Source organism: Pundamilia nyererei, unplaced genomic scaffold (assembly GCF_000239375.1).
Source record: "Pundamilia nyererei isolate P.nyererei 1_Seehausen unplaced genomic scaffold, PunNye1.0 scaffold00007, whole genome shotgun sequence".
Lineage (NCBI taxonomy): Eukaryota > Metazoa > Chordata > Actinopteri > Cichliformes > Cichlidae > Pundamilia > Pundamilia nyererei.
In genome coordinates, this window is record NW_005187408.1 from 1,744,097 (window position 1) to 1,767,488 (window position 23,392).

The 23,392-nt window shown below is 38.2% G+C and overlaps 1 protein-coding gene across 2 annotated transcripts in view; it reads right to left on the reverse strand.

Moving 5' to 3' along the window:
• Window positions 1–23,392, reverse strand: part of tpk1 (thiamin pyrophosphokinase 1) — an 81,033-nt gene that overhangs the window by 38,024 nt on the left and 19,617 nt on the right. For both annotated transcript variants that reach the window (XM_005722491.1, XM_005722492.1), the window contains exons 4-6: window positions 18,792–18,861; window positions 7,322–7,394; window positions 3,892–3,987 (exon numbers count right to left, since the gene is read on the reverse strand). In XM_005722491.1, coding sequence (XP_005722548.1) covers window positions 3,892–3,987; window positions 7,322–7,394; window positions 18,792–18,861 — 239 coding nt within the window. The remainder of the gene's footprint in view (window positions 1–3,891; window positions 3,988–7,321; window positions 7,395–18,791; window positions 18,862–23,392) is intronic.

Below are 23,392 nucleotides of genomic sequence, written 5' to 3' on the forward strand. Positions count from 1 at the left end.
ATATGAGATTTTGGTCATATCGCACAGCCCTATGTGCGTGCATGCTTTGCCCATTTGTAATTACACTGCAGAAAACTACTGCAGTGTGCCTTTGTCAGCCAAAAAGGCCTTTTTTATTACCTTGTTTACTTGACAACAGTGCACTATTACTTCAGTGTATTCAATGTTCTTCATCACTTAAAGGAACTAAGCCATAACTTGTGCTTTAGTTCATAACAGGAGCACAAATTGCCAAACCAAATATGTCATAACTGACTTTCTCCCTCAGGAGTTGCAGTTAAAACAAAACAAAGTGCTGAGATTGAGGTTATTTCAACATCTGGCAGACGCCCCCACATGCAGAGACATCACCTAACTGTTAACAACACTTGGTAAACAAACTCCACTCTTAACATGATACAGATATTGTTACTCTGTGATTTTTCTTTGTGTTAACATATCGCAAGAATGAAACTGCTGAGCAAGTTAGCTTTTAGCAACCGTTACTCAAACCAGAGTCAAAAAAGGGCTGTTTTTATCTACATACCAATAGCCTACACATTTAATGTTTTATAGCACTATGCCCATGTCAACCTGTGTGTCAGAGTGGATCATCTACACTCAATGACCAAGGTATACCATGGTAGTACCGGGTTAGGCCCGCTTTTGCCTGTAGAACTGCCTTAATTCAGGGTTTTAGAATGGTACCTGCTGTTGTAGCTGATTTCCTTCAAAGTTAGATGTGTTTTGCATTCGTAGATGTGCTTCTGCATATCTTTTAGAAAGTGGTTATTTGAGTTACTGTTGCCTTAATATCAACTTCTAGCAGTCTGGATATTCTCCTCTGACCTCTGGCATCAATAAGGCATTTTCACTCAGAGAACTGCTGCTCACTGGATATTTTCTCTCTTTCACCCTATTCTCTGCAAAATCCCAGTAGATCAGCAGTTTCTATGAAATACACAGACCAGCCTGTTTCCTCCCCATTCTGATGCTCGGTTTCAACTTCAGCAACTTCAGTCTTTACCTAAATGCATAGAGTTTCTGCAATGTGTAATTAGGTGTATCTGACAAGGTGGCCAAAGAGCACGTGTGTTTTTGAACAACAGTGGAGGTCTGCAGGACAAAGTAAGGGGATTTGGAGATGTGAGACAATCTGTCATTACCACCTGTCACTTTTAGTGCAAATTATTATTCAATAATAAATCCACAGAACACTTATGTATTTTCTTATTTAAGTGTGACCTCTTACCTGCAACAGTAAAGCCCCAAATTCATCTGTGATGTCCTCCATACCCGTATTATAGCTTAGTAAGAACACATGCCTTTATAATTGTTATGTACAAGAGTGCTCTGACAAAATCAGGGTTAGTTCTAAATTCTTGACACTGTGACAAAAATACAGGACACGGAATCTTAAAAAAATAACAAATACTGAAAAAAGAATGCAGAACAATGAGAAGAGGATGAAAGAAACAAAACACTGTATTGTGTTTCAACGTCCAATGACACACCGGCTTGCTCAATCTTCGCTTTCCATCATCACTTCTGTTGTGGCAGCTACGCATATCAAAGACTACACAACTGTATGAATTTTTATTTGTTCATATTTCATGTTTGTTTACTAAAAACAAACCAGTAAGCGGAGCAAGGAAACTCTCATGGCTCAATGAAGAAAACTTCACAAGCTGATTTTATACATTTGGTCACTTCTCTTTACTGGTTGGCTAGGAGACGAGGAGTAAGCAAAAAAAGAAACAAACACAAAAAAACCCCACTTCCATTTATTAAGGATAACAACCAAAGAAAGACTAAAGAAAGTAGAAATGGGGGATTGAGAAGAAACGAGCTAACTAAACAGAGCTGTGAGAGGATAAACAGACCAGCAGACCTATCAGACTTGGGGACACACATACACATGTGCGCTTCTTAGAGAGGAGAACACATGTAAACAGCAATTGAATTCACACACAGAAGAACTAGCTGCCCACAAACACATTCACAGAGATACACACTTTTCAAAGCACTAACACACAAACATAACTACACATATATAAATATATATATATATGTATGTAAACAAACACTAATCTACCCAGCATAATCCCATGGTAAAAAATTTTTAGGGAGGATTTCAACCAACACAATATGAGATCAATTGAGTGCTAAGCTGTATGGAGGAAAAACATACGGGGGCTGATAGGGCGACTCTTCAAAGCCCAAACATCACAATGCCCAGTGATCTGCATATGTTATTACTTCATCTACATATATAATTCATTAAATGAAAATCAGTGAATCTGAAAACAAAAGAATACGTATAAAACTATCATAAAAAAGTATTTTATATAACCCATGCCTATTCTAAGTGCTGAAAAGAACAAAAGGTCAAGTAAGAGTTATAGTGGGTAAAGAAAGATGGAAAAGCCTTGGGAAACAAACAGAAAAAGTCATCACCAGCAACTCTTACAGGGAGCCAAAAACTGATTGCCAGGCTCCTATCTCTTGCAGGCAAACAGACAGACAAACAGTGTGTGCCGGTTCAAAGGCAGATTACATATTAGCTGGGGGAGAAAAAAAAGAGCCCACGGAAAGGAAGGACAAAAGTATAGCTCCTCTTAAAGCCTGGCAGTGAGCAACAGAGTAAAAATGTGGCAACATGTGAATATGAGATGAATGGGTTTCTGTAGCTTAGCAATGTGAAGTGATTGGGGCGCTAGTGTGTGATTGGAGCAACACTTATTATGCTGTTAAAAATTCTACTAAAAGGACAAAAAAAAACAGAGAAAGGTCAAGAGGAAGGCAGCGTCAAAAGATAATGTTCTAGGACAGTGCTCGTCTTAACAATCATCACTATTAGCATTTTTAAATTAAAAACTGTGCTGTTTACTAAATTACTAACATTATGGACATTCTGTTGGCATTTTGGGAGTCAGGCTGGAAACTGAATGAATCTCTGGATCGTGTTATTGTCTGCGTGTCTGGCTCTGCAGCAGCAAACTGGGCATGAGGCGCTGAGCAGCCTGTTTAGCTCATTTCAGAGTAGTGCATATCAGCTTGTTGGGAAATCTTTTTACACTTTGAAAAAGATCACAACAAAAGTGAAGTATTTCATATTTTAAGACAGCCAAATCTCACTTTGCATTTTCTGTGTAGGTGTAATGCTATTCCAATGATATTTTTCAGCAGCTATTTCTTCAGGGGACGTTGAGTGAGCATGGATGGTCTTTTCAGGAAAAGAGATTGTTTCATATCCATACACCCACACGCATTCACTACAGGGATTTGCCACAAGAAAACTGACAGTAAAACACTACTGACCTCTGAGCACCTGATCTTAAGTACCTGAAGACTGAATGCCTTACTTAAGGGCACAAAACTGAGGGAAACGTGAGCCTTGCTTATTTCTTTTACCCGGTGCTACATCTGCAGCCAGTTACTGTCATAAAAACTGTTATAAAGTGAAATAAAAAAAACAATTGTTTCTGAAAGTGATATGTAGATGAAATGTGACTTTAATGAAGCAATATGGACTAAAGCATATGCATTATGCTCATATGAATATTTTTAGCACAGGGGTACCTATCAAGCCCAATTATCGCCAAATAATCACCAAATAATACTATAGTTTGCTAATCTGATCACTGCAAACAACAGATTAGGATTTTATGTCCGTAATACTGCCCAATACATCTGCCCAACACGGACTTTGACCTTGGCATTAGGGGTATTTGGATAAGCTTTTGCCACCTGCATCCAGGACTTTATGCTGTCTTATAGGACTGGAGTTTAACAGTCATTTTGATAAATTCAGAAGAAAGTGTTTTCCAAAATGTCAAAGAATTCCTTTAAAATATAAACCATAAATATCAGAAGTAAGTCAGAAACATATATGAGCTGTGTGGCATTTACCTGTAGCTGTCGCTTCTGAATCTCCTCCACCATGATTGCAAGACATTTGGTGTAGTCCGTAAGATCCTGGTCAGCTGTTTCTATCAGCTTGCACCCCTACACACATGCACAAATATCAATATATTAAAAATAAAATCACAAAAAAACAAACAGGCAACAAAACACAATCCAACAGATGTACATAAACATAGATAGTGTAACAAATACCTAAGATAAGGGATAGGGGGATAACAGAAAAACTGAAAGCGATAGGGAGATGGAGAGAGGTATAAATCAGTGTTTTACTGTTGTCTGGCTGTCTTCGGCTTGTGTTGCTGAATAATGTAGAGGTTCCAGTCAGTGGCCCTAAACTACAACAACCATGCTCCGGCTTACTTTCCTTCTGTCTCTTTCTCTCTCTCCAGTGTCACTTTCCTCCAAAACACAGTGACTTTGCTACTTCACTGACACACACACACACACACACACACACACACACACGCAGTCATATCACAAACTTGTTCGATGTGCTCTGTTTGATCCCATCCATCCTCCCTCTCCTCCCCTCCTCTTCCACCAACCCTCTACCCCCCATCTCTCCCTCCCTCCCTTGCTGATGCTTTTCTGTTTTCTCCTTCCCATTTATGCAGAATTATTCACCGTTTGCAAGAAATCTCTGAAGGAACAGCTCGCATTTTCCCATATTTCTGCTTCAAAGGCATTACCATAACAGACTGTTTTTCTCTCACCCCCCCTCAAAAAAAGGCATTTCTCTCTTTTTTTTTCCAGACAACCTGTGTGATTTTTGTGAAAAGGGTCTAATATTACAGATAGCTACAGAGAGAGCCGGGGAAATCGTGAGAAGAGAAAAAAGGAGAGAGAAACAGCTGAAGACATCAAATAATCTGTGATGGGTGCCTAATCATGTGTGTGTTGTGTGTACGTGTGATGATACCGAATCTGCATTTCAAACTGTAAACAGTGTGCATCAGTAGCATCTGATCAAAGTGACACAGCACAAAGATCGCACAGGCACTGTATTTTGTTTTCTCTAAGGTGTGGGTGTGTGTATGCATGTCTGACTTGCCCTGTATTAATTATTTATTGAACAGCGCTTGTGGGTTGACATTTTGCTTGCTATAAACAATGGAAAGTCCCCTTCATGAAATCATTTGCATTTTATTTTTATGACCTTGAATAGTTGAATCCAAATATGCCTACATGTACAAATTTCTTGCACAGTGAGGTACACAGGGAGTAAAGGCTACAACGAAGAATGTCAAAGGGGGACTCTGGAGAAGCACTTTCTTGTACCTGGACCGTGTTATGTTAAACCTGCAAACTTAGTCACCTACAAAAAATGCAGATTGCTTTGTCCATCTCCAATATCCTCATCCAAAGTTTAATCTTTATGTGTAGCTAACCCTTTTCAAATGTTATTTTTGTGCATTTATCCAGTTTCTAGTAGTTTTGTATGGATTTTTTTATCATTAGTATTATAATATTTGATGATCACTGATTAATGAAGACTTTTTAAAATATAGTGTTGATTTTTAGCAATGATTAATTTGAAAAAGTGAAGAAGATGCTCCTCCATCTAAGAATCCATCCTCTTAACTGTTAAGGCCTCAGTTAGGACTGATTGGCTGCCTTGCAATCACCGGTTACTTGAGAGGTTCCCCTGAATGGTTGTGAGTGGTTGCTGGTAGTTGCAGTGAAATCACTTGATAAGCCCCACACATCCAGGCTCAAAGGCCAGTCAGTGACCCTGGTAACCACCGGTTGCTAGGGGAAAATGTATATTACCTGACTGGATGGTGAGTAAGTTGTTTGCTGTCACTACGTGGAATTAATAACAAAGAGGTGTACGGTGCTGCACTAAAAACCTCCCTGTGATTGTTTAGGTCTGTAACAGATTGCCCAGCTGCACAGCTGTAGCCTGTTGGAAAAATGCCAATGTGTCTGCAAACATTTGGCAACTATTCGCTAGGTGGTTGTGAAACTGTAAAGACTGCAAACTGGTAGTTTAGATTGTTTTTCTTACTGCTGAAACCAACATGTTTCAAAAGATCTAATATTTACTCTGAAGGCAAACGGGCTCTATTTCACGTTTGTGTTGCATTTCTTCGAGTTTCACTATTACTCAGTGCTAAGTTTTTATGTATTTGCAGACAAGTTGGCATTTTCCATGCAGACTACGGCTAACCGTGGCATTGTGCTAGCGACCCAAACAAATACAAGCACCCTATTTGCAACTGATTTCAACTAGAAACAGTCGACAATCTCCAAGAGTCACTTTCCAAGCATTCAGGGAATACACATTTTTCCCATGAGACAGGACATTGCTGAAATCATTCTCCAAGCTTGTGTGACCCAAGCGTTATCAAATTCAGGGTCGTGAAGGGACTGGAGACTATCGCTACTGAGACTGGGCAAGAGGTGTGGAACACCTACTGGTTAATTTTGAAAACATTTGTGTGGGATGTGATGTATGACTCCGAAAATATTTAGTAAATGCGAGTGTGTGAGATTCAACCCAAAGATAAATTTGTATTTATAAATGCTAAGAGGCAAGTGCTCATAGAAATGATTACATTTTCCTTCAAATATAGGTCACCTGTGTCGTGCACACCTATATCATCACAGAGAGTAGACTTTCAGCTGTGCACTAAGCCAGCAGGTTGATCCTCTCTTTAGCCCAGGGGGCACAAGCAGAATTCTAAATTTTGACTTGCCAGGTGACAGGATGGTTTTCCACTTTGCCTCAGTTTATCTGATGCAGGCACGAACTGTGTTCAGTGAAAATTGGCTTTGAAGCTGTTCCTGAACCCTATCGGATATTTTCACTACAGAATCACGTCTGTCACATCTAATGCCAGGCCCAAAAGCGCAGCCATTCAGTGACCTCGTCTCCTGCATGATCTCAAGATTCTCTGAATCGATTACTATCATGTAGTTAAGCTGAGGATCTTCACAGCCTATGTAATTTTGCATTACTCTTGAAAAATGATTTTGTTTCTCTTTTTCTTACTCTTAAGAACATTAGTGTTTTTCACAGAGTGATAAATTTCTTTCTATCTTCACTTCTACAAGCCTGTTTTCAGAAGTGACAGATACAATGCTTAAAATACAGAATAAACTGCTGAATGTCTCCCTGTGTGTTAATGGCTGGGTGTGGTGATTTGAGTGGTCAGTAAGAAGAAAAATGCATTTAACATTTACCATATACAAATTACCTTACTAGGCTTTTTAGACAAACCAGCTGCTCCAGATGTTGAACTATGCTACCCTTTGTTTCTTGGACTAATCCACTGTAATTTCTAAGCAACTACCTTTTTTTCTTTGTACATCCAGATGCTACAACATGTGTTATGGACTCTCCCTACAATCCTACTTCTTCTGTATGAACACCTGTAGGTATAAGAGTGCGTGCAAGTTTTGTTCCACTTACCTTGTCTGCATAGAAAGCTTTGACCTCTGCTGTAATGGAATCAAAATCCCCACTGATATAGTCGGGGAGAAAGCTGGATATAAGGACAGAAAGATGGGGGTTAGTGAAAAAGACAGCGGGTTAAGATTGCAAGAATGACAGAGCCAAGAAGTGAGAGTTAGAGATGGAAAAGAGAAAGGACACTGGGGCATGTGTCAGCTCTTTGATCTGTGCAGCGAGGGAGAAGAGTGACGCCGCCGGGACAGACGAAGAGACATGGAAACTGACAGGGTGAATCTCTGTGGCACCGAGCCTGGCCCTGTCACACACACACACGGCTGACAGAAGATATACATAGATTGATGGGAAAGTACACCCAAACAAACGTAGCAGAATACAGAAGCAAAAGTTCATGTTGATACTGTGATAGTTAGGTGCATAAATGCAAACGCATCAACAACAGATTGGATGCAAATTACTCATTAGTCACATCTAATAAACAGATCACTGAGTTGGTGTCCTTCTCACACGCGCAAGCAAACAGAGCATCATGTACATGGTGTTCAGATCTTGAAATATTCCAGCACACGGGATGAGTAGATTCTCCATTAGAACTGTGCATCAGTTTTAATAAACAGAGGTCACAGTGTGATTGGATGTTTTGACGCATAGGATCAAGTAAAGACTATGTTGCTCTGAACTGACATCAGTTATGTTTTAGAAAGGTATGTGGACTAATGATAGGAATCTGACAGAGCACACAAATAAATTGCACGATAGTTGCTTTCAACTAAACTTCCCTTGTAAATCATTTAAGTCTAGTTGAGTTTCTATCTTTAAAGGAAAGTATCAACAAAAAAAGCACTGAATGAATGAATTGAACCATAAGTTAAGCTTCGTTTTAAAATTTTTCAATTAAGCTTGAAGAATAATCACCTCGACTTCCAACTTGTATTAATGCTGACAGCTTATTATTCTGCATTTATTATGCATGAAACAAATGTAAAAAGAATGAAAATAAACCTGAGCTACTTTTGCCAATTTTATTCTTGAAAGTTTATGGTTTGGTTAAAGAAGAGCACTTACTATATAGCCGCTTATAAATGTGGATACATGTCACAAATGCACAAACAGGCACAATAACTCTGAACTAACAGGATGCAGAAATAGCATGTTGATGCATGCAATTAAAATGATTAGTGCAAATAAAAGTGGTCAGGAGTTTTGGGGAAATACGAGCGTGCTCAAAGTAAACTTTTGTATGTATTTCATTCATACGAATTGAACTGTTTTCTGAGGCAACCTGCAATCCCCAGAGTGTAGGAATTAACAACCAGCCACTGCTGAATAGAAGATTCCTGCCGGAGAGTAACAGATAGCTCTCTGTTTATTCATTTGTGTGTTTATGTGTGTTTATGTGTATCGGGCAAAACCACGCAGGGATGCAGTGGCTGCTATCTAGAGGCATTAACAGGTCTGACATTACGATTTCATGGTTGGTTGGGTAGCGTGTTTGTGTTTGTTTGTGTGCGTGTGCTCCTCTAGCAAGAGGCGAGAGCGATGTTCCAGTTGGTTGAAGAAAGAGATACATAAGGATTATTCCCTCCCTCCTCAGGATTCCCATTTACACCAACAAGATACAGGAAGACAAACACAGGAAATGTTTGTAATCTTCTGCCACATACATGTGCGCGCACACACACACACACACGCACGCACGCACGCACGCACGCACGCACGCACACACACACACACACACACACAGGTTTAAAGACAAGCAAGCACAATTCCAACTGAATAAGACAAAAAAAAAGATCAAGGAACAAATTTTTCATCTTGAGATAAACACACAAAATATGCATAAATAGCAGCAAATATGCAGGTACACACAACCAAAGGCTATTTCGCCTCCTTCTTATTATACAGAACGCCACAATTGCATCTTCATTCAGAAATAACCTTCATGTGACAGATGGAATGAGCTGTGACACTGGGTCTGATCAGAGCTTTACACAAACGCATGCACACACATGCACACACAACCACACGCACATTCCTTTGTGACCTGTGTGCATGACACCATCGGCGGAGAGTAATTGACCAGCCAAGATTCTAAATTCTGTATTTGTGTCTGTGCACATGAGGGTAAATGCTGTTTGCGTGTTTGTGTGCCTGCATGTTGTGCGCCTGACAGTCTTCACTTCCACATTAATGTTAACTGACACTTTAATTTGGATGGGAAATAGAGCATTTTACCACCAGTTTGACTGAGCACCGAGTGGCAGGACTGGCTGTGTGACCTTTGCCTGTGTTTGTGTGCGTGTCTTTGTATGTGTGTATCTCTTTGTCTGTCAGGCAGCTTGTGCGTCCCTCTCTCTCTGCATCGTCTGCCTGTTTTTTTTATCATGAACAAGTTCTCACATAATGCTCTTCTCTTCACGGTCTCTTCAAATCATCTCACACTTTTGCACTGCAGTTCTAACTTTTCCACATAATTAAAGCGACTCTTCAATCTAAACACTGTCCTTAGAATCAACATCTAAGGACAGAAGAAACACCTTTTTGGACAGATGTGTTATATTTTCCACCTTTCTTTTTCTGTCTTTGTTTTCTCCAAATTGGGTCTCACTGCTTCCATATGACCACTTAATTACAACCAAATGTTGTATATGTTATTTTATTTTCTTGTAGCTTTCACCCTCTCGTGAATCACAACATGATAAACACTCTTCTCCCTTTTTCAGGTCCTTTTCATCACTTGAGGAGATGTGGCACTGATTACTCCTCTCATCTATCGCATCTCCCAATCAGAGTAGAAGAGATGATGAAGAGGTGGAGGAATTGCTTTGGATGACATCATTACATGCCGTATACATAAACAACCAAAACCAAAGCGGTATGACATGCATAGCACTAGACTCACAATAGCTGATGTGAACAGTACACTCTCTTACACACACACACTTGCATACAAATGTGGACACATGACAAAAAACATTTGACAACAAATCACATGACATTTTTTGGTCAAGTGTTAAAATGGAACCTCAAAAATGACTCTTTGCTTAGAAGATAGGAGGGACAGATAGTGGACGATATAGGCACGGTGCTTTTAAATATGACAACAGGTTTTTTGTATTGTTTTAATTACCTTAACCAGACTGCTAAAAGGCTATTTTTACTATGATATGATATAATATCTTATATTTGTTAAGATGCACTGCCTTGTGGCGACAGAAAAGCAACAACCTAGGAAAGGCAAGGTATACAGAAGAGCATCTCTGAACACATGTTAAACCTTGAAGTAGATGGGTGATAGCAGCAGAAGACCACACCAGGTGCCACGCCTGTCAGCTAAAAGCTAGCAGGAGGGGCACCTTACAGTTTGCATGAGCTCGAAATTGGAAACTGGAAAATAGAAGATCATAAAAATGTTGCCTGATCTGATGAGACTGTTTCTGTTGCAACATTTGGATTGCTGGGTCAGAATTTGATGTGAACAACATAAAGCATGGATCCATCCTGCCTTGTACCAAAGGCTCAGGGTGCTGGTGGTATAATGGCGTGGTGGAAAATTTTCTTGGCACAGTTGGGCCTCCTAATATCAACTGAATATAGCTGAGCATCTTTTAAATACCACAACCTACCTATAAATACATTATACTACCTACAATAGTACTGATGCTGACTACGTTCATCCCTTTATGACCACATATTTGATTGGCTGCTTCCGGCAGGATAATGCACCATGTCACAAAGTTTAAATCATCATGAACTAGTTTTTTGTGTATATACCTAAGTGCATAAACAAAGATGGGTTAATGTGAAGATATAAATTATTAGTTAGTAAAGACCAGTTGCATAATTCATCTTTATGCGGTCGATAACTATCTGGTTTCATAATGGGTAGTTATGCAAGCACAGGCCTTAAAAAAATCAATCAGTGTTAATAGAGTTCTTATTATCCCACTGCAGCAAAGATTCTAATTATCAAAACCTCAAAGCACGCGAGTGTGATCTTACTTGCATGTTGGTATACGTGTGTGTCTAACGCGTCTACGCATGTCTATATCGACACACCGCAAACCCTCCTGTCTCGACGTGGCATGATGCTGAAAGCATACATGTGTACATCTGAAAAATTAGATTTCTTTATGTGATTCAATTGTGTCTGATCCCAAAGTTAATGAGTTAAATATCTGCAGGCTTCTAATAACCACATACCTGTCATACCCAAACCACATCTTCTAGGTTTATTAACTCTCTGTATTACTCTTAGGGCTACTAGCTGTAGTATAAAAAAGGACAGTTGTAATTTTAATTATCCTTAATTGCTACAATTCTAATACAATAAACTTAACAAAATGTAGCACACCGCATTATGTAGAAACAGAAGTGCAAAGCTCTCATATTAAAAGGCAAAGCCCAGTTCCCTGTGCTCATCAACTCGACTCAGCATGTCAATTTCCAACACAGAGCAATAAACACTGGGGAGGATTTTCAATCAGTCTGTAATAGACAAACTCCATCAGGAGTGTAGCAGAATCGCAGGTGAAGACAGAGCCAGTTTTGCGTTACGAGTTATACGTAGTCCTGCTAAATAAATTGCTGGCATTTGACCCTGATTTGGTCAAAGAATACCTGAAACTCAACTAAACAGTTTCCAAATGTATGAATACAACCTACATTAAAAAAAACAGTAAAGGGACTATATAATATCAACATATTTGTCTTTTAAATCCTTTCTGATCACATCTGTATTAGAATTCAACCAACATGTGGTTTTGTCTACATCACACATGCAGGTACTTTCCTGTCAGGCACACATAAAGAATAAAAATCGTGAGGCGTCAGTGGAATGTAGAATATATGAAAATGAGAGAAATAAAATGAAAGGCTGTCAAAGATATCTATCCAACACTCAGGCTTATAAAAAAGTACTTCTGCTTTTGACAACTTCATTTGCTGAGGCGGACAGCATTATCTTCAACAAACCAAAATGAATAGACCTTGATATAGTGATATAACTACGCTATAAAATTCACTTTTACATACAGACTAGTCAAACAGAGACACAATAACACAAGCATATGTTCTCATATTTTATTAACATCACATACACCACTAGCTGCAAATGTTATAAACTGCTTGTGTTCAATTACCTCCATCCACATTTAGCCATACTCCTCAAGCTGTTCATCCAGCTCTTGGCATCATCCTGTCTCACAGTGTTAGATTTGATGCAGACATTATAAACAAAGTCAATTTATTTGAAAGAGGCAATTTATTTATTTATTATTATGCAAGAAAATCCAACCATCAGTGTCAGACCTGATGGAAAGGCAAAAAACCCATGAATACCCATGAAGTTTATTTATACGAAGTCAGATGCTTAATAGTTAGTGTTAGTGCCCAAAGACAATTAACAATATCATTAACAATATTATAGTACACAATATCATAATGCAGGATGATATAACTAAAGCCTCAAATATTATAATTATTGTGATCGATATTTTAATTGCACAATCCCAATTCCAAACTGGAGGGAAAAATATTATCTCATTTTGAATTTGATGGCTGCAGCACATCTGTGGAAGGCTGGAAAAGTAAGTGGTACTAAAAAGAAACGGCTGGAGGGACACTTTGAACATTTAGCATCTAATTAGATTAATTGGCAACAGGTGAGTAACATTAAAATGCTCTTTTTATACCCAGTAGAGAGGCAGAGCTTAGAAAGAAAAATCGCAGGAAAAAATAAAAATTGTTGGTCACTGTAAAACTGTGAAGTGAATATTTCATCTACAGTACAGAATTAAAAGAATCTGGAGAAATCTCTGTGCAGTGGACAAGACCAATAATCAATAGGATAATAATATAAAAAACAGGCATAGTTATGTCCTGGAAATAACTGCATGGGCTCAGAAGTCATTGTCTGTGAATCACTGTTTGCCATGACACCTACAAGTGTAGCCTAAAGTTCTAGCTTCACTTGGAGAAAGCTCATGTAAAATGGACTGAGGCAAAGCAGAAACTGTTCTGTGATCAGATTAATAAAAATTGGATTTTTTTCTTTTGGAAAACTGCATCCACCAGATGAAAGAGGAGAGGGACCAGGTTTTTCACAATATCAGTCCTCAGTTAAAAAAGCATGCATCTCTGATGGTATCTGGGTGCATTACTGCCTATGAAATTGGCACCATCAATGCTGAAAGGTGCATATAGCAACATATACTAGATGACGTGTTTTTTGAGGCAAATTCTTGCCTGAAAAAACTTTCAGAATACGCAAATACGCAAACAACCAAACACATGACCACATACATACAGTAGATACCTGCATCTATTACAATAGCATGGCTTCATAGTAGAAAATGACCTTTTTTCCTGTTTTTCCGCCTTTGCTTTACATTGAGTTTTTTCCACTGTACTGTGAATAAAATACAGGTGTATGAGATTTGCAAATCATTGCATTCTGTTTTTATTCACATTATACACACTGTCCTAGCTTTTTGGGAATTGGGATTATAACTCATTACAGCTGTCTAAACAGCACTGCCTTATAAGTAAGTGCAGTGTTTTGTTATATATATGAATATATATTTCTTATACATAGTATGCATATATTTAAGTAGCCATAGTTTTCAGGGTTTTCCCTTAGGTAATAGAACCTGGTACCAGGTACTTTTTCAGTACCTACTTGCCCAGTGTTCCAAGTGATCCAAGCAGGTACTAAAATATGACGTTGTCAGACTGCACGCCACCAATTGGCTGGTCAGTAGGGTTACTCGATGAGTCATGAGAGCTTCTCCTTTATGAAATTCAGAATTGCCATTTTTCAACCAGAGACATAGCAGCAGGTATCGCGTTGCCTTGACATCTACCTTTGTTGTAGGGTTTGTTTTACATACTAATTACATCACGGGACAACAACAATGTACATTAGGTAGTAAACCCTGTTAAGTCGTGGTGATCCATGGTGAGTTGATCCAACTAGGTACTAATACAAAAGGTTCTTTTGATTTAAGCAGAGCAGGGCTGAGCGCATAGCTGTAATCCACAACTTGTTGTTACAATAAACAAGATTATTTACATTCTCAGGAGTGGCCCCAACAGACTAAGAGACTTGGAGAGTATAATCCCAACCTAAGGTGGAACAAGATAGAGGACAACTTAAAAACATAACATGGACAGAGCAAAAAGCACATATGCATAAACAACACTGTCGGGAATATTTAGGAGATCTAAGCATGCTGCACTTAAATATGTAAAAGGAGAATTGGAGATGCAATACCAAGAAAAGAACAAACAGCTGACCCAAATTTCTAAGAAATTAGCAGTTGGTTAAATAGTATGATTCAGGGCGTGCACATCAGAAAGAAATGTATTCAGGTTTGAAAACAGAGTTAGAGAAATATATAAACTTCAGCTGGAAACCGGCTAATAGAAACTCAATAATGCATGATATTAGAATGTTTCTATGTCTTACATAAGCTTGGAGTGAACACTTTAAAATAAGATTGAAAAAAATTTATATATATATAGATGCATGCTTCATGGAGAAATCAAAAATATGCACCGTTTGCCTTCTCTCACCGAGTAGAATCATTGTCGTTTGACTCATCATGAGAGGCAGAGAGCCTTAGCCTGAAGCACCCCCTCCTCTCTACATCCCTAATGTCTACCATTAAGCCTGTTTTGACAGAAGATTACGTGGCGCCTTTCTTTTAACTGTAGGAGGCCGTCCACCCACTCTGCTCTTGTGGCAGTACAGAAGAATGTGAAGGTTGACCAGAAACATTATTCTCATTATTCTTTGATGGAAATCATAGTCACAGCCACATATGTGGAAAAAACCCTGCAAAGTCTCACTTCACTTTTTATGGTTTGACATCGTCCACATTTTGAAGAAGGCATTAATAAAATCGCATTGCTGGAAAATTTCAATTTTGAATGTCTCTTGTCTTCACTGGCAAACAAAGCAGAAAATATGGTCAAACTGAAGGACAAGAAAATCCATGAAAACCCCATTCTACAACTCAAAGATTTACCCCCCACATCCCACCACCAGACACTAATTATGGCCAAAAGGATACTCACAATTATTTTAATCAATATTGAGATCACTTGTTTCTCACAACCTTACCTTGATTTTAGTGACAAAACTGTTTTTAATGGACTGTCATTTGACTGCTGCTTTCACATCCATGTTGTTCCACATTCTTACTACAGCAAAATAAAATTGGTCCTCCAAATTCACCTAAATTCAATGCATCTCTAAAAAATAAAGAAAAAGAAAAATCGCTCAGCTTTCCCATTAACCTTGTTCTAAATTCACGTTTATTAAGTCCCTCTCTTAGAAGCAAAATAGAAAGTGTTTCACTTCGTACCTGCATAATGGATGTGAAGAAAAAAATCCAGAGAAAAGTATTCAACATCTGTGAGATCCGTTTTTCCCTTCCATGTGATGTTTTGCATATTGTACTGTGGAGGTATTGCCAGTTAGAGTAAATCATTGCGTGAGGGGATAACATATCTTTGGTTGATCGGAAGTATTTGCTTTGAGAAAAAAGCTCTTTACCTTCTGCTGTTACAGACTTTGGAATCGATGATTGTTGTATGCCCGACTGTGAAATGCATAAGTGGAAGAGGATGGATTGATGAATGGATGGATTTGCCTTATGATGTAGTGTTACTCATCCAGGAAACATCAAGCAGCATAGTTACAGTGCACAGTTTTGACTGGCACATGCAGACACATCATCAGGCATAGTTTTAGGGTTGCTTTTGCTTTGCATTTTAATTGGCTCAGCAGGCATTTTTTTTTTATATTACTTAATAATGTTCATTTAATTGTAGGAAAACAAAATTATGATCAAGATTCAAATTCGACTGTGCAGTCCTAGTCCTATCGTTCTTCACTATGGGGGCACGAGTATGAATGTGCCCCCATAGTGAAGCAGTGCAATTACTTGCAGGAATTTGAAGGGATTAATCGTTTTATGAGTCTGCTGATCTCCAAGTGAGAGTTTATAACACTGAACTAACAGCTTTTTTATTTTTGAGTGCAATTTGCTCTGTATGTAAGTGAATATTAAAAAAGAAAAGAAATTCTATAATGTGTTTACACATAATTTGGGGAAAGCTCAACGTGCACTCCCACATTACTATAGACGAGCATGCCCACTGTATGTACTACATCTTTATCTTCAACTTCTCTTTGTTTCCAATACATTTCTTCTGCTTTTCTCTTCCTATTTATCTCCCTCATACCTCACACTGCTGAATTATATTTGATTCATGGGAAAGTTGCTGCTCTTCTCTGTGTTCCAGCACCGTTATGCTCTCATAAAATTTGGCTTTGATTGATTACCTGCATTTCTCTATCCCTTCCTCCTTTTCTATCCCTCTCTGTAGTCCATTAGTTATGGTAATGTTGGGTTAAATACATCTTAACTTGCTGGTGATTGATTTACACTTCCACACCCATAAGCATCCCCTCCCTTTCTTCCCTCCTCTCCCACACTCTCCCAGCAGTGTATGTAATGCATAACTTTTGAGGACAGATGCTGTTAGTGTTTGGAGCACTCAGGCTAAAAGGCGGGCATAGCTGACAGCTCCACTGTACAGCCTGCTGACAGAGCTCGAGCTGAGGGGTCAGATGATGAATCTGCTGTGTCACACAACTACACAGAACTAAGTGCAATGCTTCTGCCATCAAGACTCACATGGCGTATGTGACAGACACACAACATAGATCTATATATATAGCTTGCTTTATTTCTAAAGCAGAGCAAACAACACACAAAAGACAGTCTTACTAGCTTATTAGAAATGATAGTTGCTGTTTGAGCATTGTCATAATATATGGTAAAATGCACTGCAGTCAACCTGCAGCATGCAGGTCTTAACTCACCATGTTTATAGTATTGATCAGATGAAACTGTCTTACTCAAAACACTTTGTTATAACACTGAACTGAAATGGCAGTTTTGTTGTTTCATATTTGCAGCAGTCATTTGTAACTATAATTTTTTAGCTATTACTGTGGCTGGAAAATAACATTTTATTGGTTTTCTGCTTACATTTGTCCTGATCATGCAACAGTGCACTGGCCATAAATTAACATTTTTAATCAATCCAATTATACTTTTACTCTTCTTTTATTTCACTCATATTTTTCTTGTTCTTAGTCTGTTTTGCAGAGTTACAGATAATACAGGTAAGCTGTTATTTTTGAAAAAATTGCTAAAATTTACAACACTACACACAGCCACTTCATTAGGTACACCTGTTCAGTTACTCATTAACGCAAATACGCAAACAACCAAACACATGTCGATATGGTCAAGTGATTCTGAACATGTATTTTAGAAAGTGCTGATTAACACATATTTCACTGCACATATCTCTGGAATGGTCTGAAAAAGAAAAAAATAATAATATAAATATGTTACCTAGATATCAACTTAAAGTAGGGACCACTTGTCACAAGATATGCAGAAGACCCTCTATGAATGCACAACACAGCTAACAATGAAGGAGATGGGCTACAGCAGCAGAAGACCTCACCTGGTATGCTTCCTGTCAGCTAAGAACAGGAAACGGAGGCTAAAACTTGTATGGGTTCACCAAAAAAGATAAACAGAACATTGAAAAAACATCTCCTGGTCTCATGAGTCTCAATTTCTGATGAAACATTCAGCTCTGAAAGCAAAAAATAATCCAAACTGGTACTAATAACGTGCAACTAATAAGGTGGCTGAAAAGTGTACAATTCATGAGCTCATGCTTTAACTCATATTTGATCGAACAAAAGTAAATAAAGATAAATAAACAACATGCCAGCATAACTACATACTTTCAGGCAATAATATTTTAGCTTGAAAATAAAAAAAAAAAGATTGATGTATTTTCTCTTTTTAAGGACTAATATAAGTTTTTCTTGTGAGGAAGTTAATGGGCCTCAAAGACATTAAAGAGATGTCTACAACTTGAAAGTTTGTTACATTGAAAGAAGAGAAAGAACATGCACGTTGACAGACAAACACACACAACATCCCATTCACACCCTTACAAAACACAGGCTCGTGCTTACATGCTGGGTGTTAATGTGAAAGCCTGAACACTTCAGGGACCCAGTGATCCCCAGATCCATCTCTGACCTGACAGCAGTCCTCCATTAGCCTCACACGCACACGCGCACACAAATGCCGCAACAGAATGCACTCCTAAAATACTCTGTCAGAAACACACGTGGCACACATACAGGATACATCTGAGCTGGAGAGCAGGGGTAGAGTCATGCACAGAAGTCACAGAAACCAGACGTACAGCTGCTGAACCCAAAACATAGCACTTGGAGAAAAATATCTAAACAATTCCTTTGTGTAATTAAAATTCTCCAAATCATACAAGTAAGCACAAAAACAAAGGCACTTTAGAGAAAGCACATATTAACTAATGCAAATGTGACACGAGGTCGCCTCACCTGTCGCGATCCCCAGCTGTGATGTTATGAAGGTGATTAGCAGCTCCATCAGCACATGCCCTCAAGAGAGCTATAGAAAGAAAGATGCATATTTATCCAGTTTGTTTGAAATAAATGGTGCATATTTCTACAATTTCCTCTAAAGGTGCAACAAGATTCTCTTCAAACCTTTACGAACACACATGTAGTGTTGATCAAGTCTCTTATGGATCAGTAACCTGGATACAGTCACTTAAGGATTTCTTGAGTCAATTTTTATTTTACCATATACCATAACTTTAATTTTTTTCCATACGCCTCATTACCATAATTAAGAAATGTGCCATTATGAGTGCGAAAAATAAAATAATTAAGGAGCTTGTATATTTAGATACGCTATCATTAGGAACCAGCTCACACGCGACATCTTTCCACTGTCACTTCTAATAAATGTAATTCACACTCGCTCTTTTTATCCCCGAAAAGTTTCCTTTCAAAACGTGTCAAGTGTTTTTTTTTTTTTTTCAAAAAACACATTTATACAAAAAGGGACTTATATAACATTAACAATGTGTTATTTTTAAGAAAGTACTTTGAACGCCAACATCAGCATTCCCAAGGTTTTTTGATAAATGGATTTACTTCAATCATTGCAGAAATGTACAAAGTTTGAATAAGGTCCAAATTTTTTAGAAAGAAACCACTTTCTCCCAATGAAAACATTACAAGCGGCGCGTTCCACAGTGCCAGCAAAGCATTATGGTTAAAGCTATTTGACCCTTTAAAAGGGAAAGGCAGCGAAAGAGCACTTATCTTTTTAGCTTTAAGTAACACTCAAATGATGGGATTATTTGCCATTCTTAAAATATTATTCAAGTTGCACTAAATTAGATGCAAACCATTTGCAAATGTATGCTCTCTCTCTCTCTGCTTCTATTCTATTCAAATTTAACACGCAACCTATTTTTTTAAGAGCCCTTTTCTGTTTAGGGCTGCCGTGTTCACACAAGGGAAAACTTCAAAGGATCAGCCAAAGTTTTACTTTCACCTTGTTTAAAACTAACTAAAGCCTGCACCACAGAGACGGGCAACACTCGTGCATTTTTATGTCTCTAAAGCTTTCTTTTCAAGAACTGTGTCCATTCCCCCAACCCAGTACTTTTCATACGCTTGATATAACTCTGTGTTGTGTTTGGAACACGGAACCCCCCCAAAGTTTACTTCTCATTTAATGTGAACTTAGAAAAGAAGACATTAGTCTAAATAAAGTGGTATTTAGCGTTTGAATATTACTTTGCATTCCTAGGTGTTTCATTATTAACTAAATAATGCTGAAAAGATGTTTGGCTGTGGTATAAAAAAAAAAAAAGGAAAAAAAAAAATCACACTCCTGGGGAAAGACGCACTGCTTTTCACACATCATACATGCACATACTGAGTGAACTGTGACAAGAAATACAACAGATGTGCAACAGTGTCAACTTGAAATAGGTGCTAAAACCGACTTTTACATATGGCACAACTTTTAACACATCAGCAGCACCGTGGTCTCTAAAAATACGTGAAGGACTTAACAATGTACATCACACCTACATACTGTAAATCACATTTAAACGTATGCTAAATTGGACGCAATTAGCGAGATAAAAGGAGAAGAATGATTATTCTCACATTCTGAGTCTAACTCTCCTCACCCTTAGCTCTTAAAAAGCGACAACGCAGATGCATTTGCACTGATGTAAATAAGACGCTTATACTGAAGGTACTGCTTTTATTCATAACCTCCACCACCTGCTGCCGATGTTTCACATCAAGAAATGATTGGAATGTAAATGACTCATTATCTCTGACAGAGAGCAAAGGCTAAGAAACTTTTCAAATGACAACTCCTTGAAAAACAGAAACTTTCCTTTAAGACCGGTGACAGACTGTAAAGCTATCAGTCATTATCTGTGTATACCGGTAAGTGTGTGCATACACACACAGACACTGAATAATTTTCAGACTTCACACAAATTTGAGAACAGTAACTTCTGTCTGTCAGTTGTTTTTTTGCAGCTCTGTCTATATTGCGCTCCATTTAAGCGTACAAACACATGTGGTTACAATAAATCTAAAAGCCTTACCAACATCAGAAAAATGTTTCAAAATGATGTATTGTCATTTGTAGCAATGATTATTACATGCAATAGCGTGGCTATATTTATTTTACTTGTAGTGATCCGGTAATCTCGACACATTCTTTCTAAGTTGTAAGAAAAAGAGCTGCCAGTCCGTCACTCAGTAACACTTTAGAGCGGAGACTTCTCCTAGACAATACTTGTTTAGATGTGCAGTACTTCCAGTACTGTCTAAAAGTCCATTTTAACTTTACATGACTTTAAAATGCAAATAGAAAATCTTATAAAAGATTGTTTTTACAACCTCCTGCCTGACTTAAAATAAGGACAGTTTACAGCGATGAGTTAAAAAAAAAAAGCAATCTCATAAAATAATAATAATTGAGCAGTGGTGTAACAGCACAAAACCAAAAGCTATGTATTTGTTAAGCAAGCAAGAAACTACCTGTTCTTAACAAGTGTTAGCATGACTCTGCTCAATAGGCGACGAATTAATTTGTTATATTAACAGTTTATTTCGAGTAAATGAGTTAAGAATTAACATTTTGCTGCAAATACAATGATTTCTTGGTGAATGATCATCTTGCAAGAGGTGTTTGCAGACACACAGACAGCGATTTGGTGTATTATAGTGAGAATGTTTGCATGTTAAATGTCAACCGTTACGGTCCTTTTCTTGTGTTGCAGGTCTGCCTCATGAGCCACAGCTGAGGTGTGTTCCAGCTCGTCAGCCACGGCATATAGTCTGCCATCCTAAACTGCCACAGCCCTGCCGCTTTCCCCATTTTTGCCAGAGCTATGAGCTGTAGTGTTTTGGGCAGCGGGCCTTAGTGTGTATGGGTGTGAGAACTTAAACTCTGTGAACTTTGGTTTTCTTTCTTTTATTGTAAGCAAAGGTGTGCCCTTATTGTGTTAATTAGTTCATCATTGTGGAAGCAGGTAGGGGTTCTCTGCCATTTTTGTTTCAACTGTTTTCTCCTGTTTTTGGTTAGACAGGGAGCTCAGCCATTGTATTTTGTTTTGGTTAGTGAGTACTTGGTTTGATTTTTAGCTAAAGGGGGTGTTTTGTTTGTTGTTTTGGCCTTGGAGACCCTGAAGAAAAGAGCTTCCCTGTGTTCATTTTTACTGTAGTAGTTTTGGGCAATAAATCACGTTTAAATGACATCTATTCTCCAGTAGTTCATGTGTTCTCTTTCACTTTGTGTTACCCCTCACTCCAGTCAACACTTCATTTTTAAGTGGGGCATAACATCAACTGATGTAGAGGCCTGAAATATATTCCTCCATAGCTTTGCCAATGGTCAGAAAATTGCTTGAGAAGCATTTATTTGGTCAGTCAGCTGACATGTGCCTGATAATACCCATTTAAAGACATTTTATACATGATACAGTGTGGCCATGCTGAAGTAAACTGAATTAGCATCAGCCCTTAGGACCAGGTTGGACCAAATGCCTGCGACTCACTGGCTAATTTTCTATGGTTACTTGTATTTTTTTCCCTCTAAATTGTCACTGTGAAGGCCTTTGATTCATTTCTGCATGTCAAATACTCAGAAAGTGAGTTCTCCTGTTTTAACACTGCTATTCTTGACACAAATCCTTTAGAGTCAGAAATGTGCATACAACAGATTTCTCAATGTCCCATTTGTCTTCATCACAGTAAATGGCTCAAGTGGGTAAACTGAACTTGAGAAAGATTATCTCTCCATCTGTACTCTATCCGCAGGCAGTAAAATCTAATTACTGTTATTCTGTTGTTTGAAGAAGACCACAAATACAACAATTAACTCATCTTCTCCTTCACATCAGGGCATTTGAGCCTAACAAGCTCATTCACATACATACAAACACAGCAGCATAAAGGTTTTGGGAACCCAGAATTTATGTCACTGTTAAACTGATGTCCAAAAGGCATGATGTTAAATATTAAATATTACTTTCTACATTATTATTTTTATTTTGTATAATTTCAAAGGAAAGAGTGAAGGAGTGCTATGCTAAAGTTCGGGCAGAGTTCAAGCTTTCATAACTTAACAGAGTGTCCTTTTACCTTGTTCAAAAGCTAAAAGGACATAGGATGCAAATTTCAAAGTTATACATAGTGCTTGGACCTTGTCCTATCAATCAGCAGTCATGGGTTCCTCTAAGCAGCTGCCTAGCATTCTGAAAATAATTGATGCCCATAGAGAACAGACGAAAAATGGTTTTGGGGTAGCCACTTGCTCATTTAATAATCCAGTTAAGAAATAGAAATTAACAAGTATGTGGAGGTCTTGCTAAGATCTATAAGGGAACTTTCCAAGAAAATTGTTCACAGGATAAGCAGAATGGCAAATCACTTATTTCTCCTAAAGAGGCCTTGAAGAAGATTTTGAAGCCTCTGTAGTGGTGGTGTAACAATCCTAATGTATCTTGGAAACAGGGTCTGTGGACTGATAAAGTTATAACAGTTTTGTTTTTTCTGTATTTTTGAAGCAGAAACACATTTGGATTTTAAAAAAA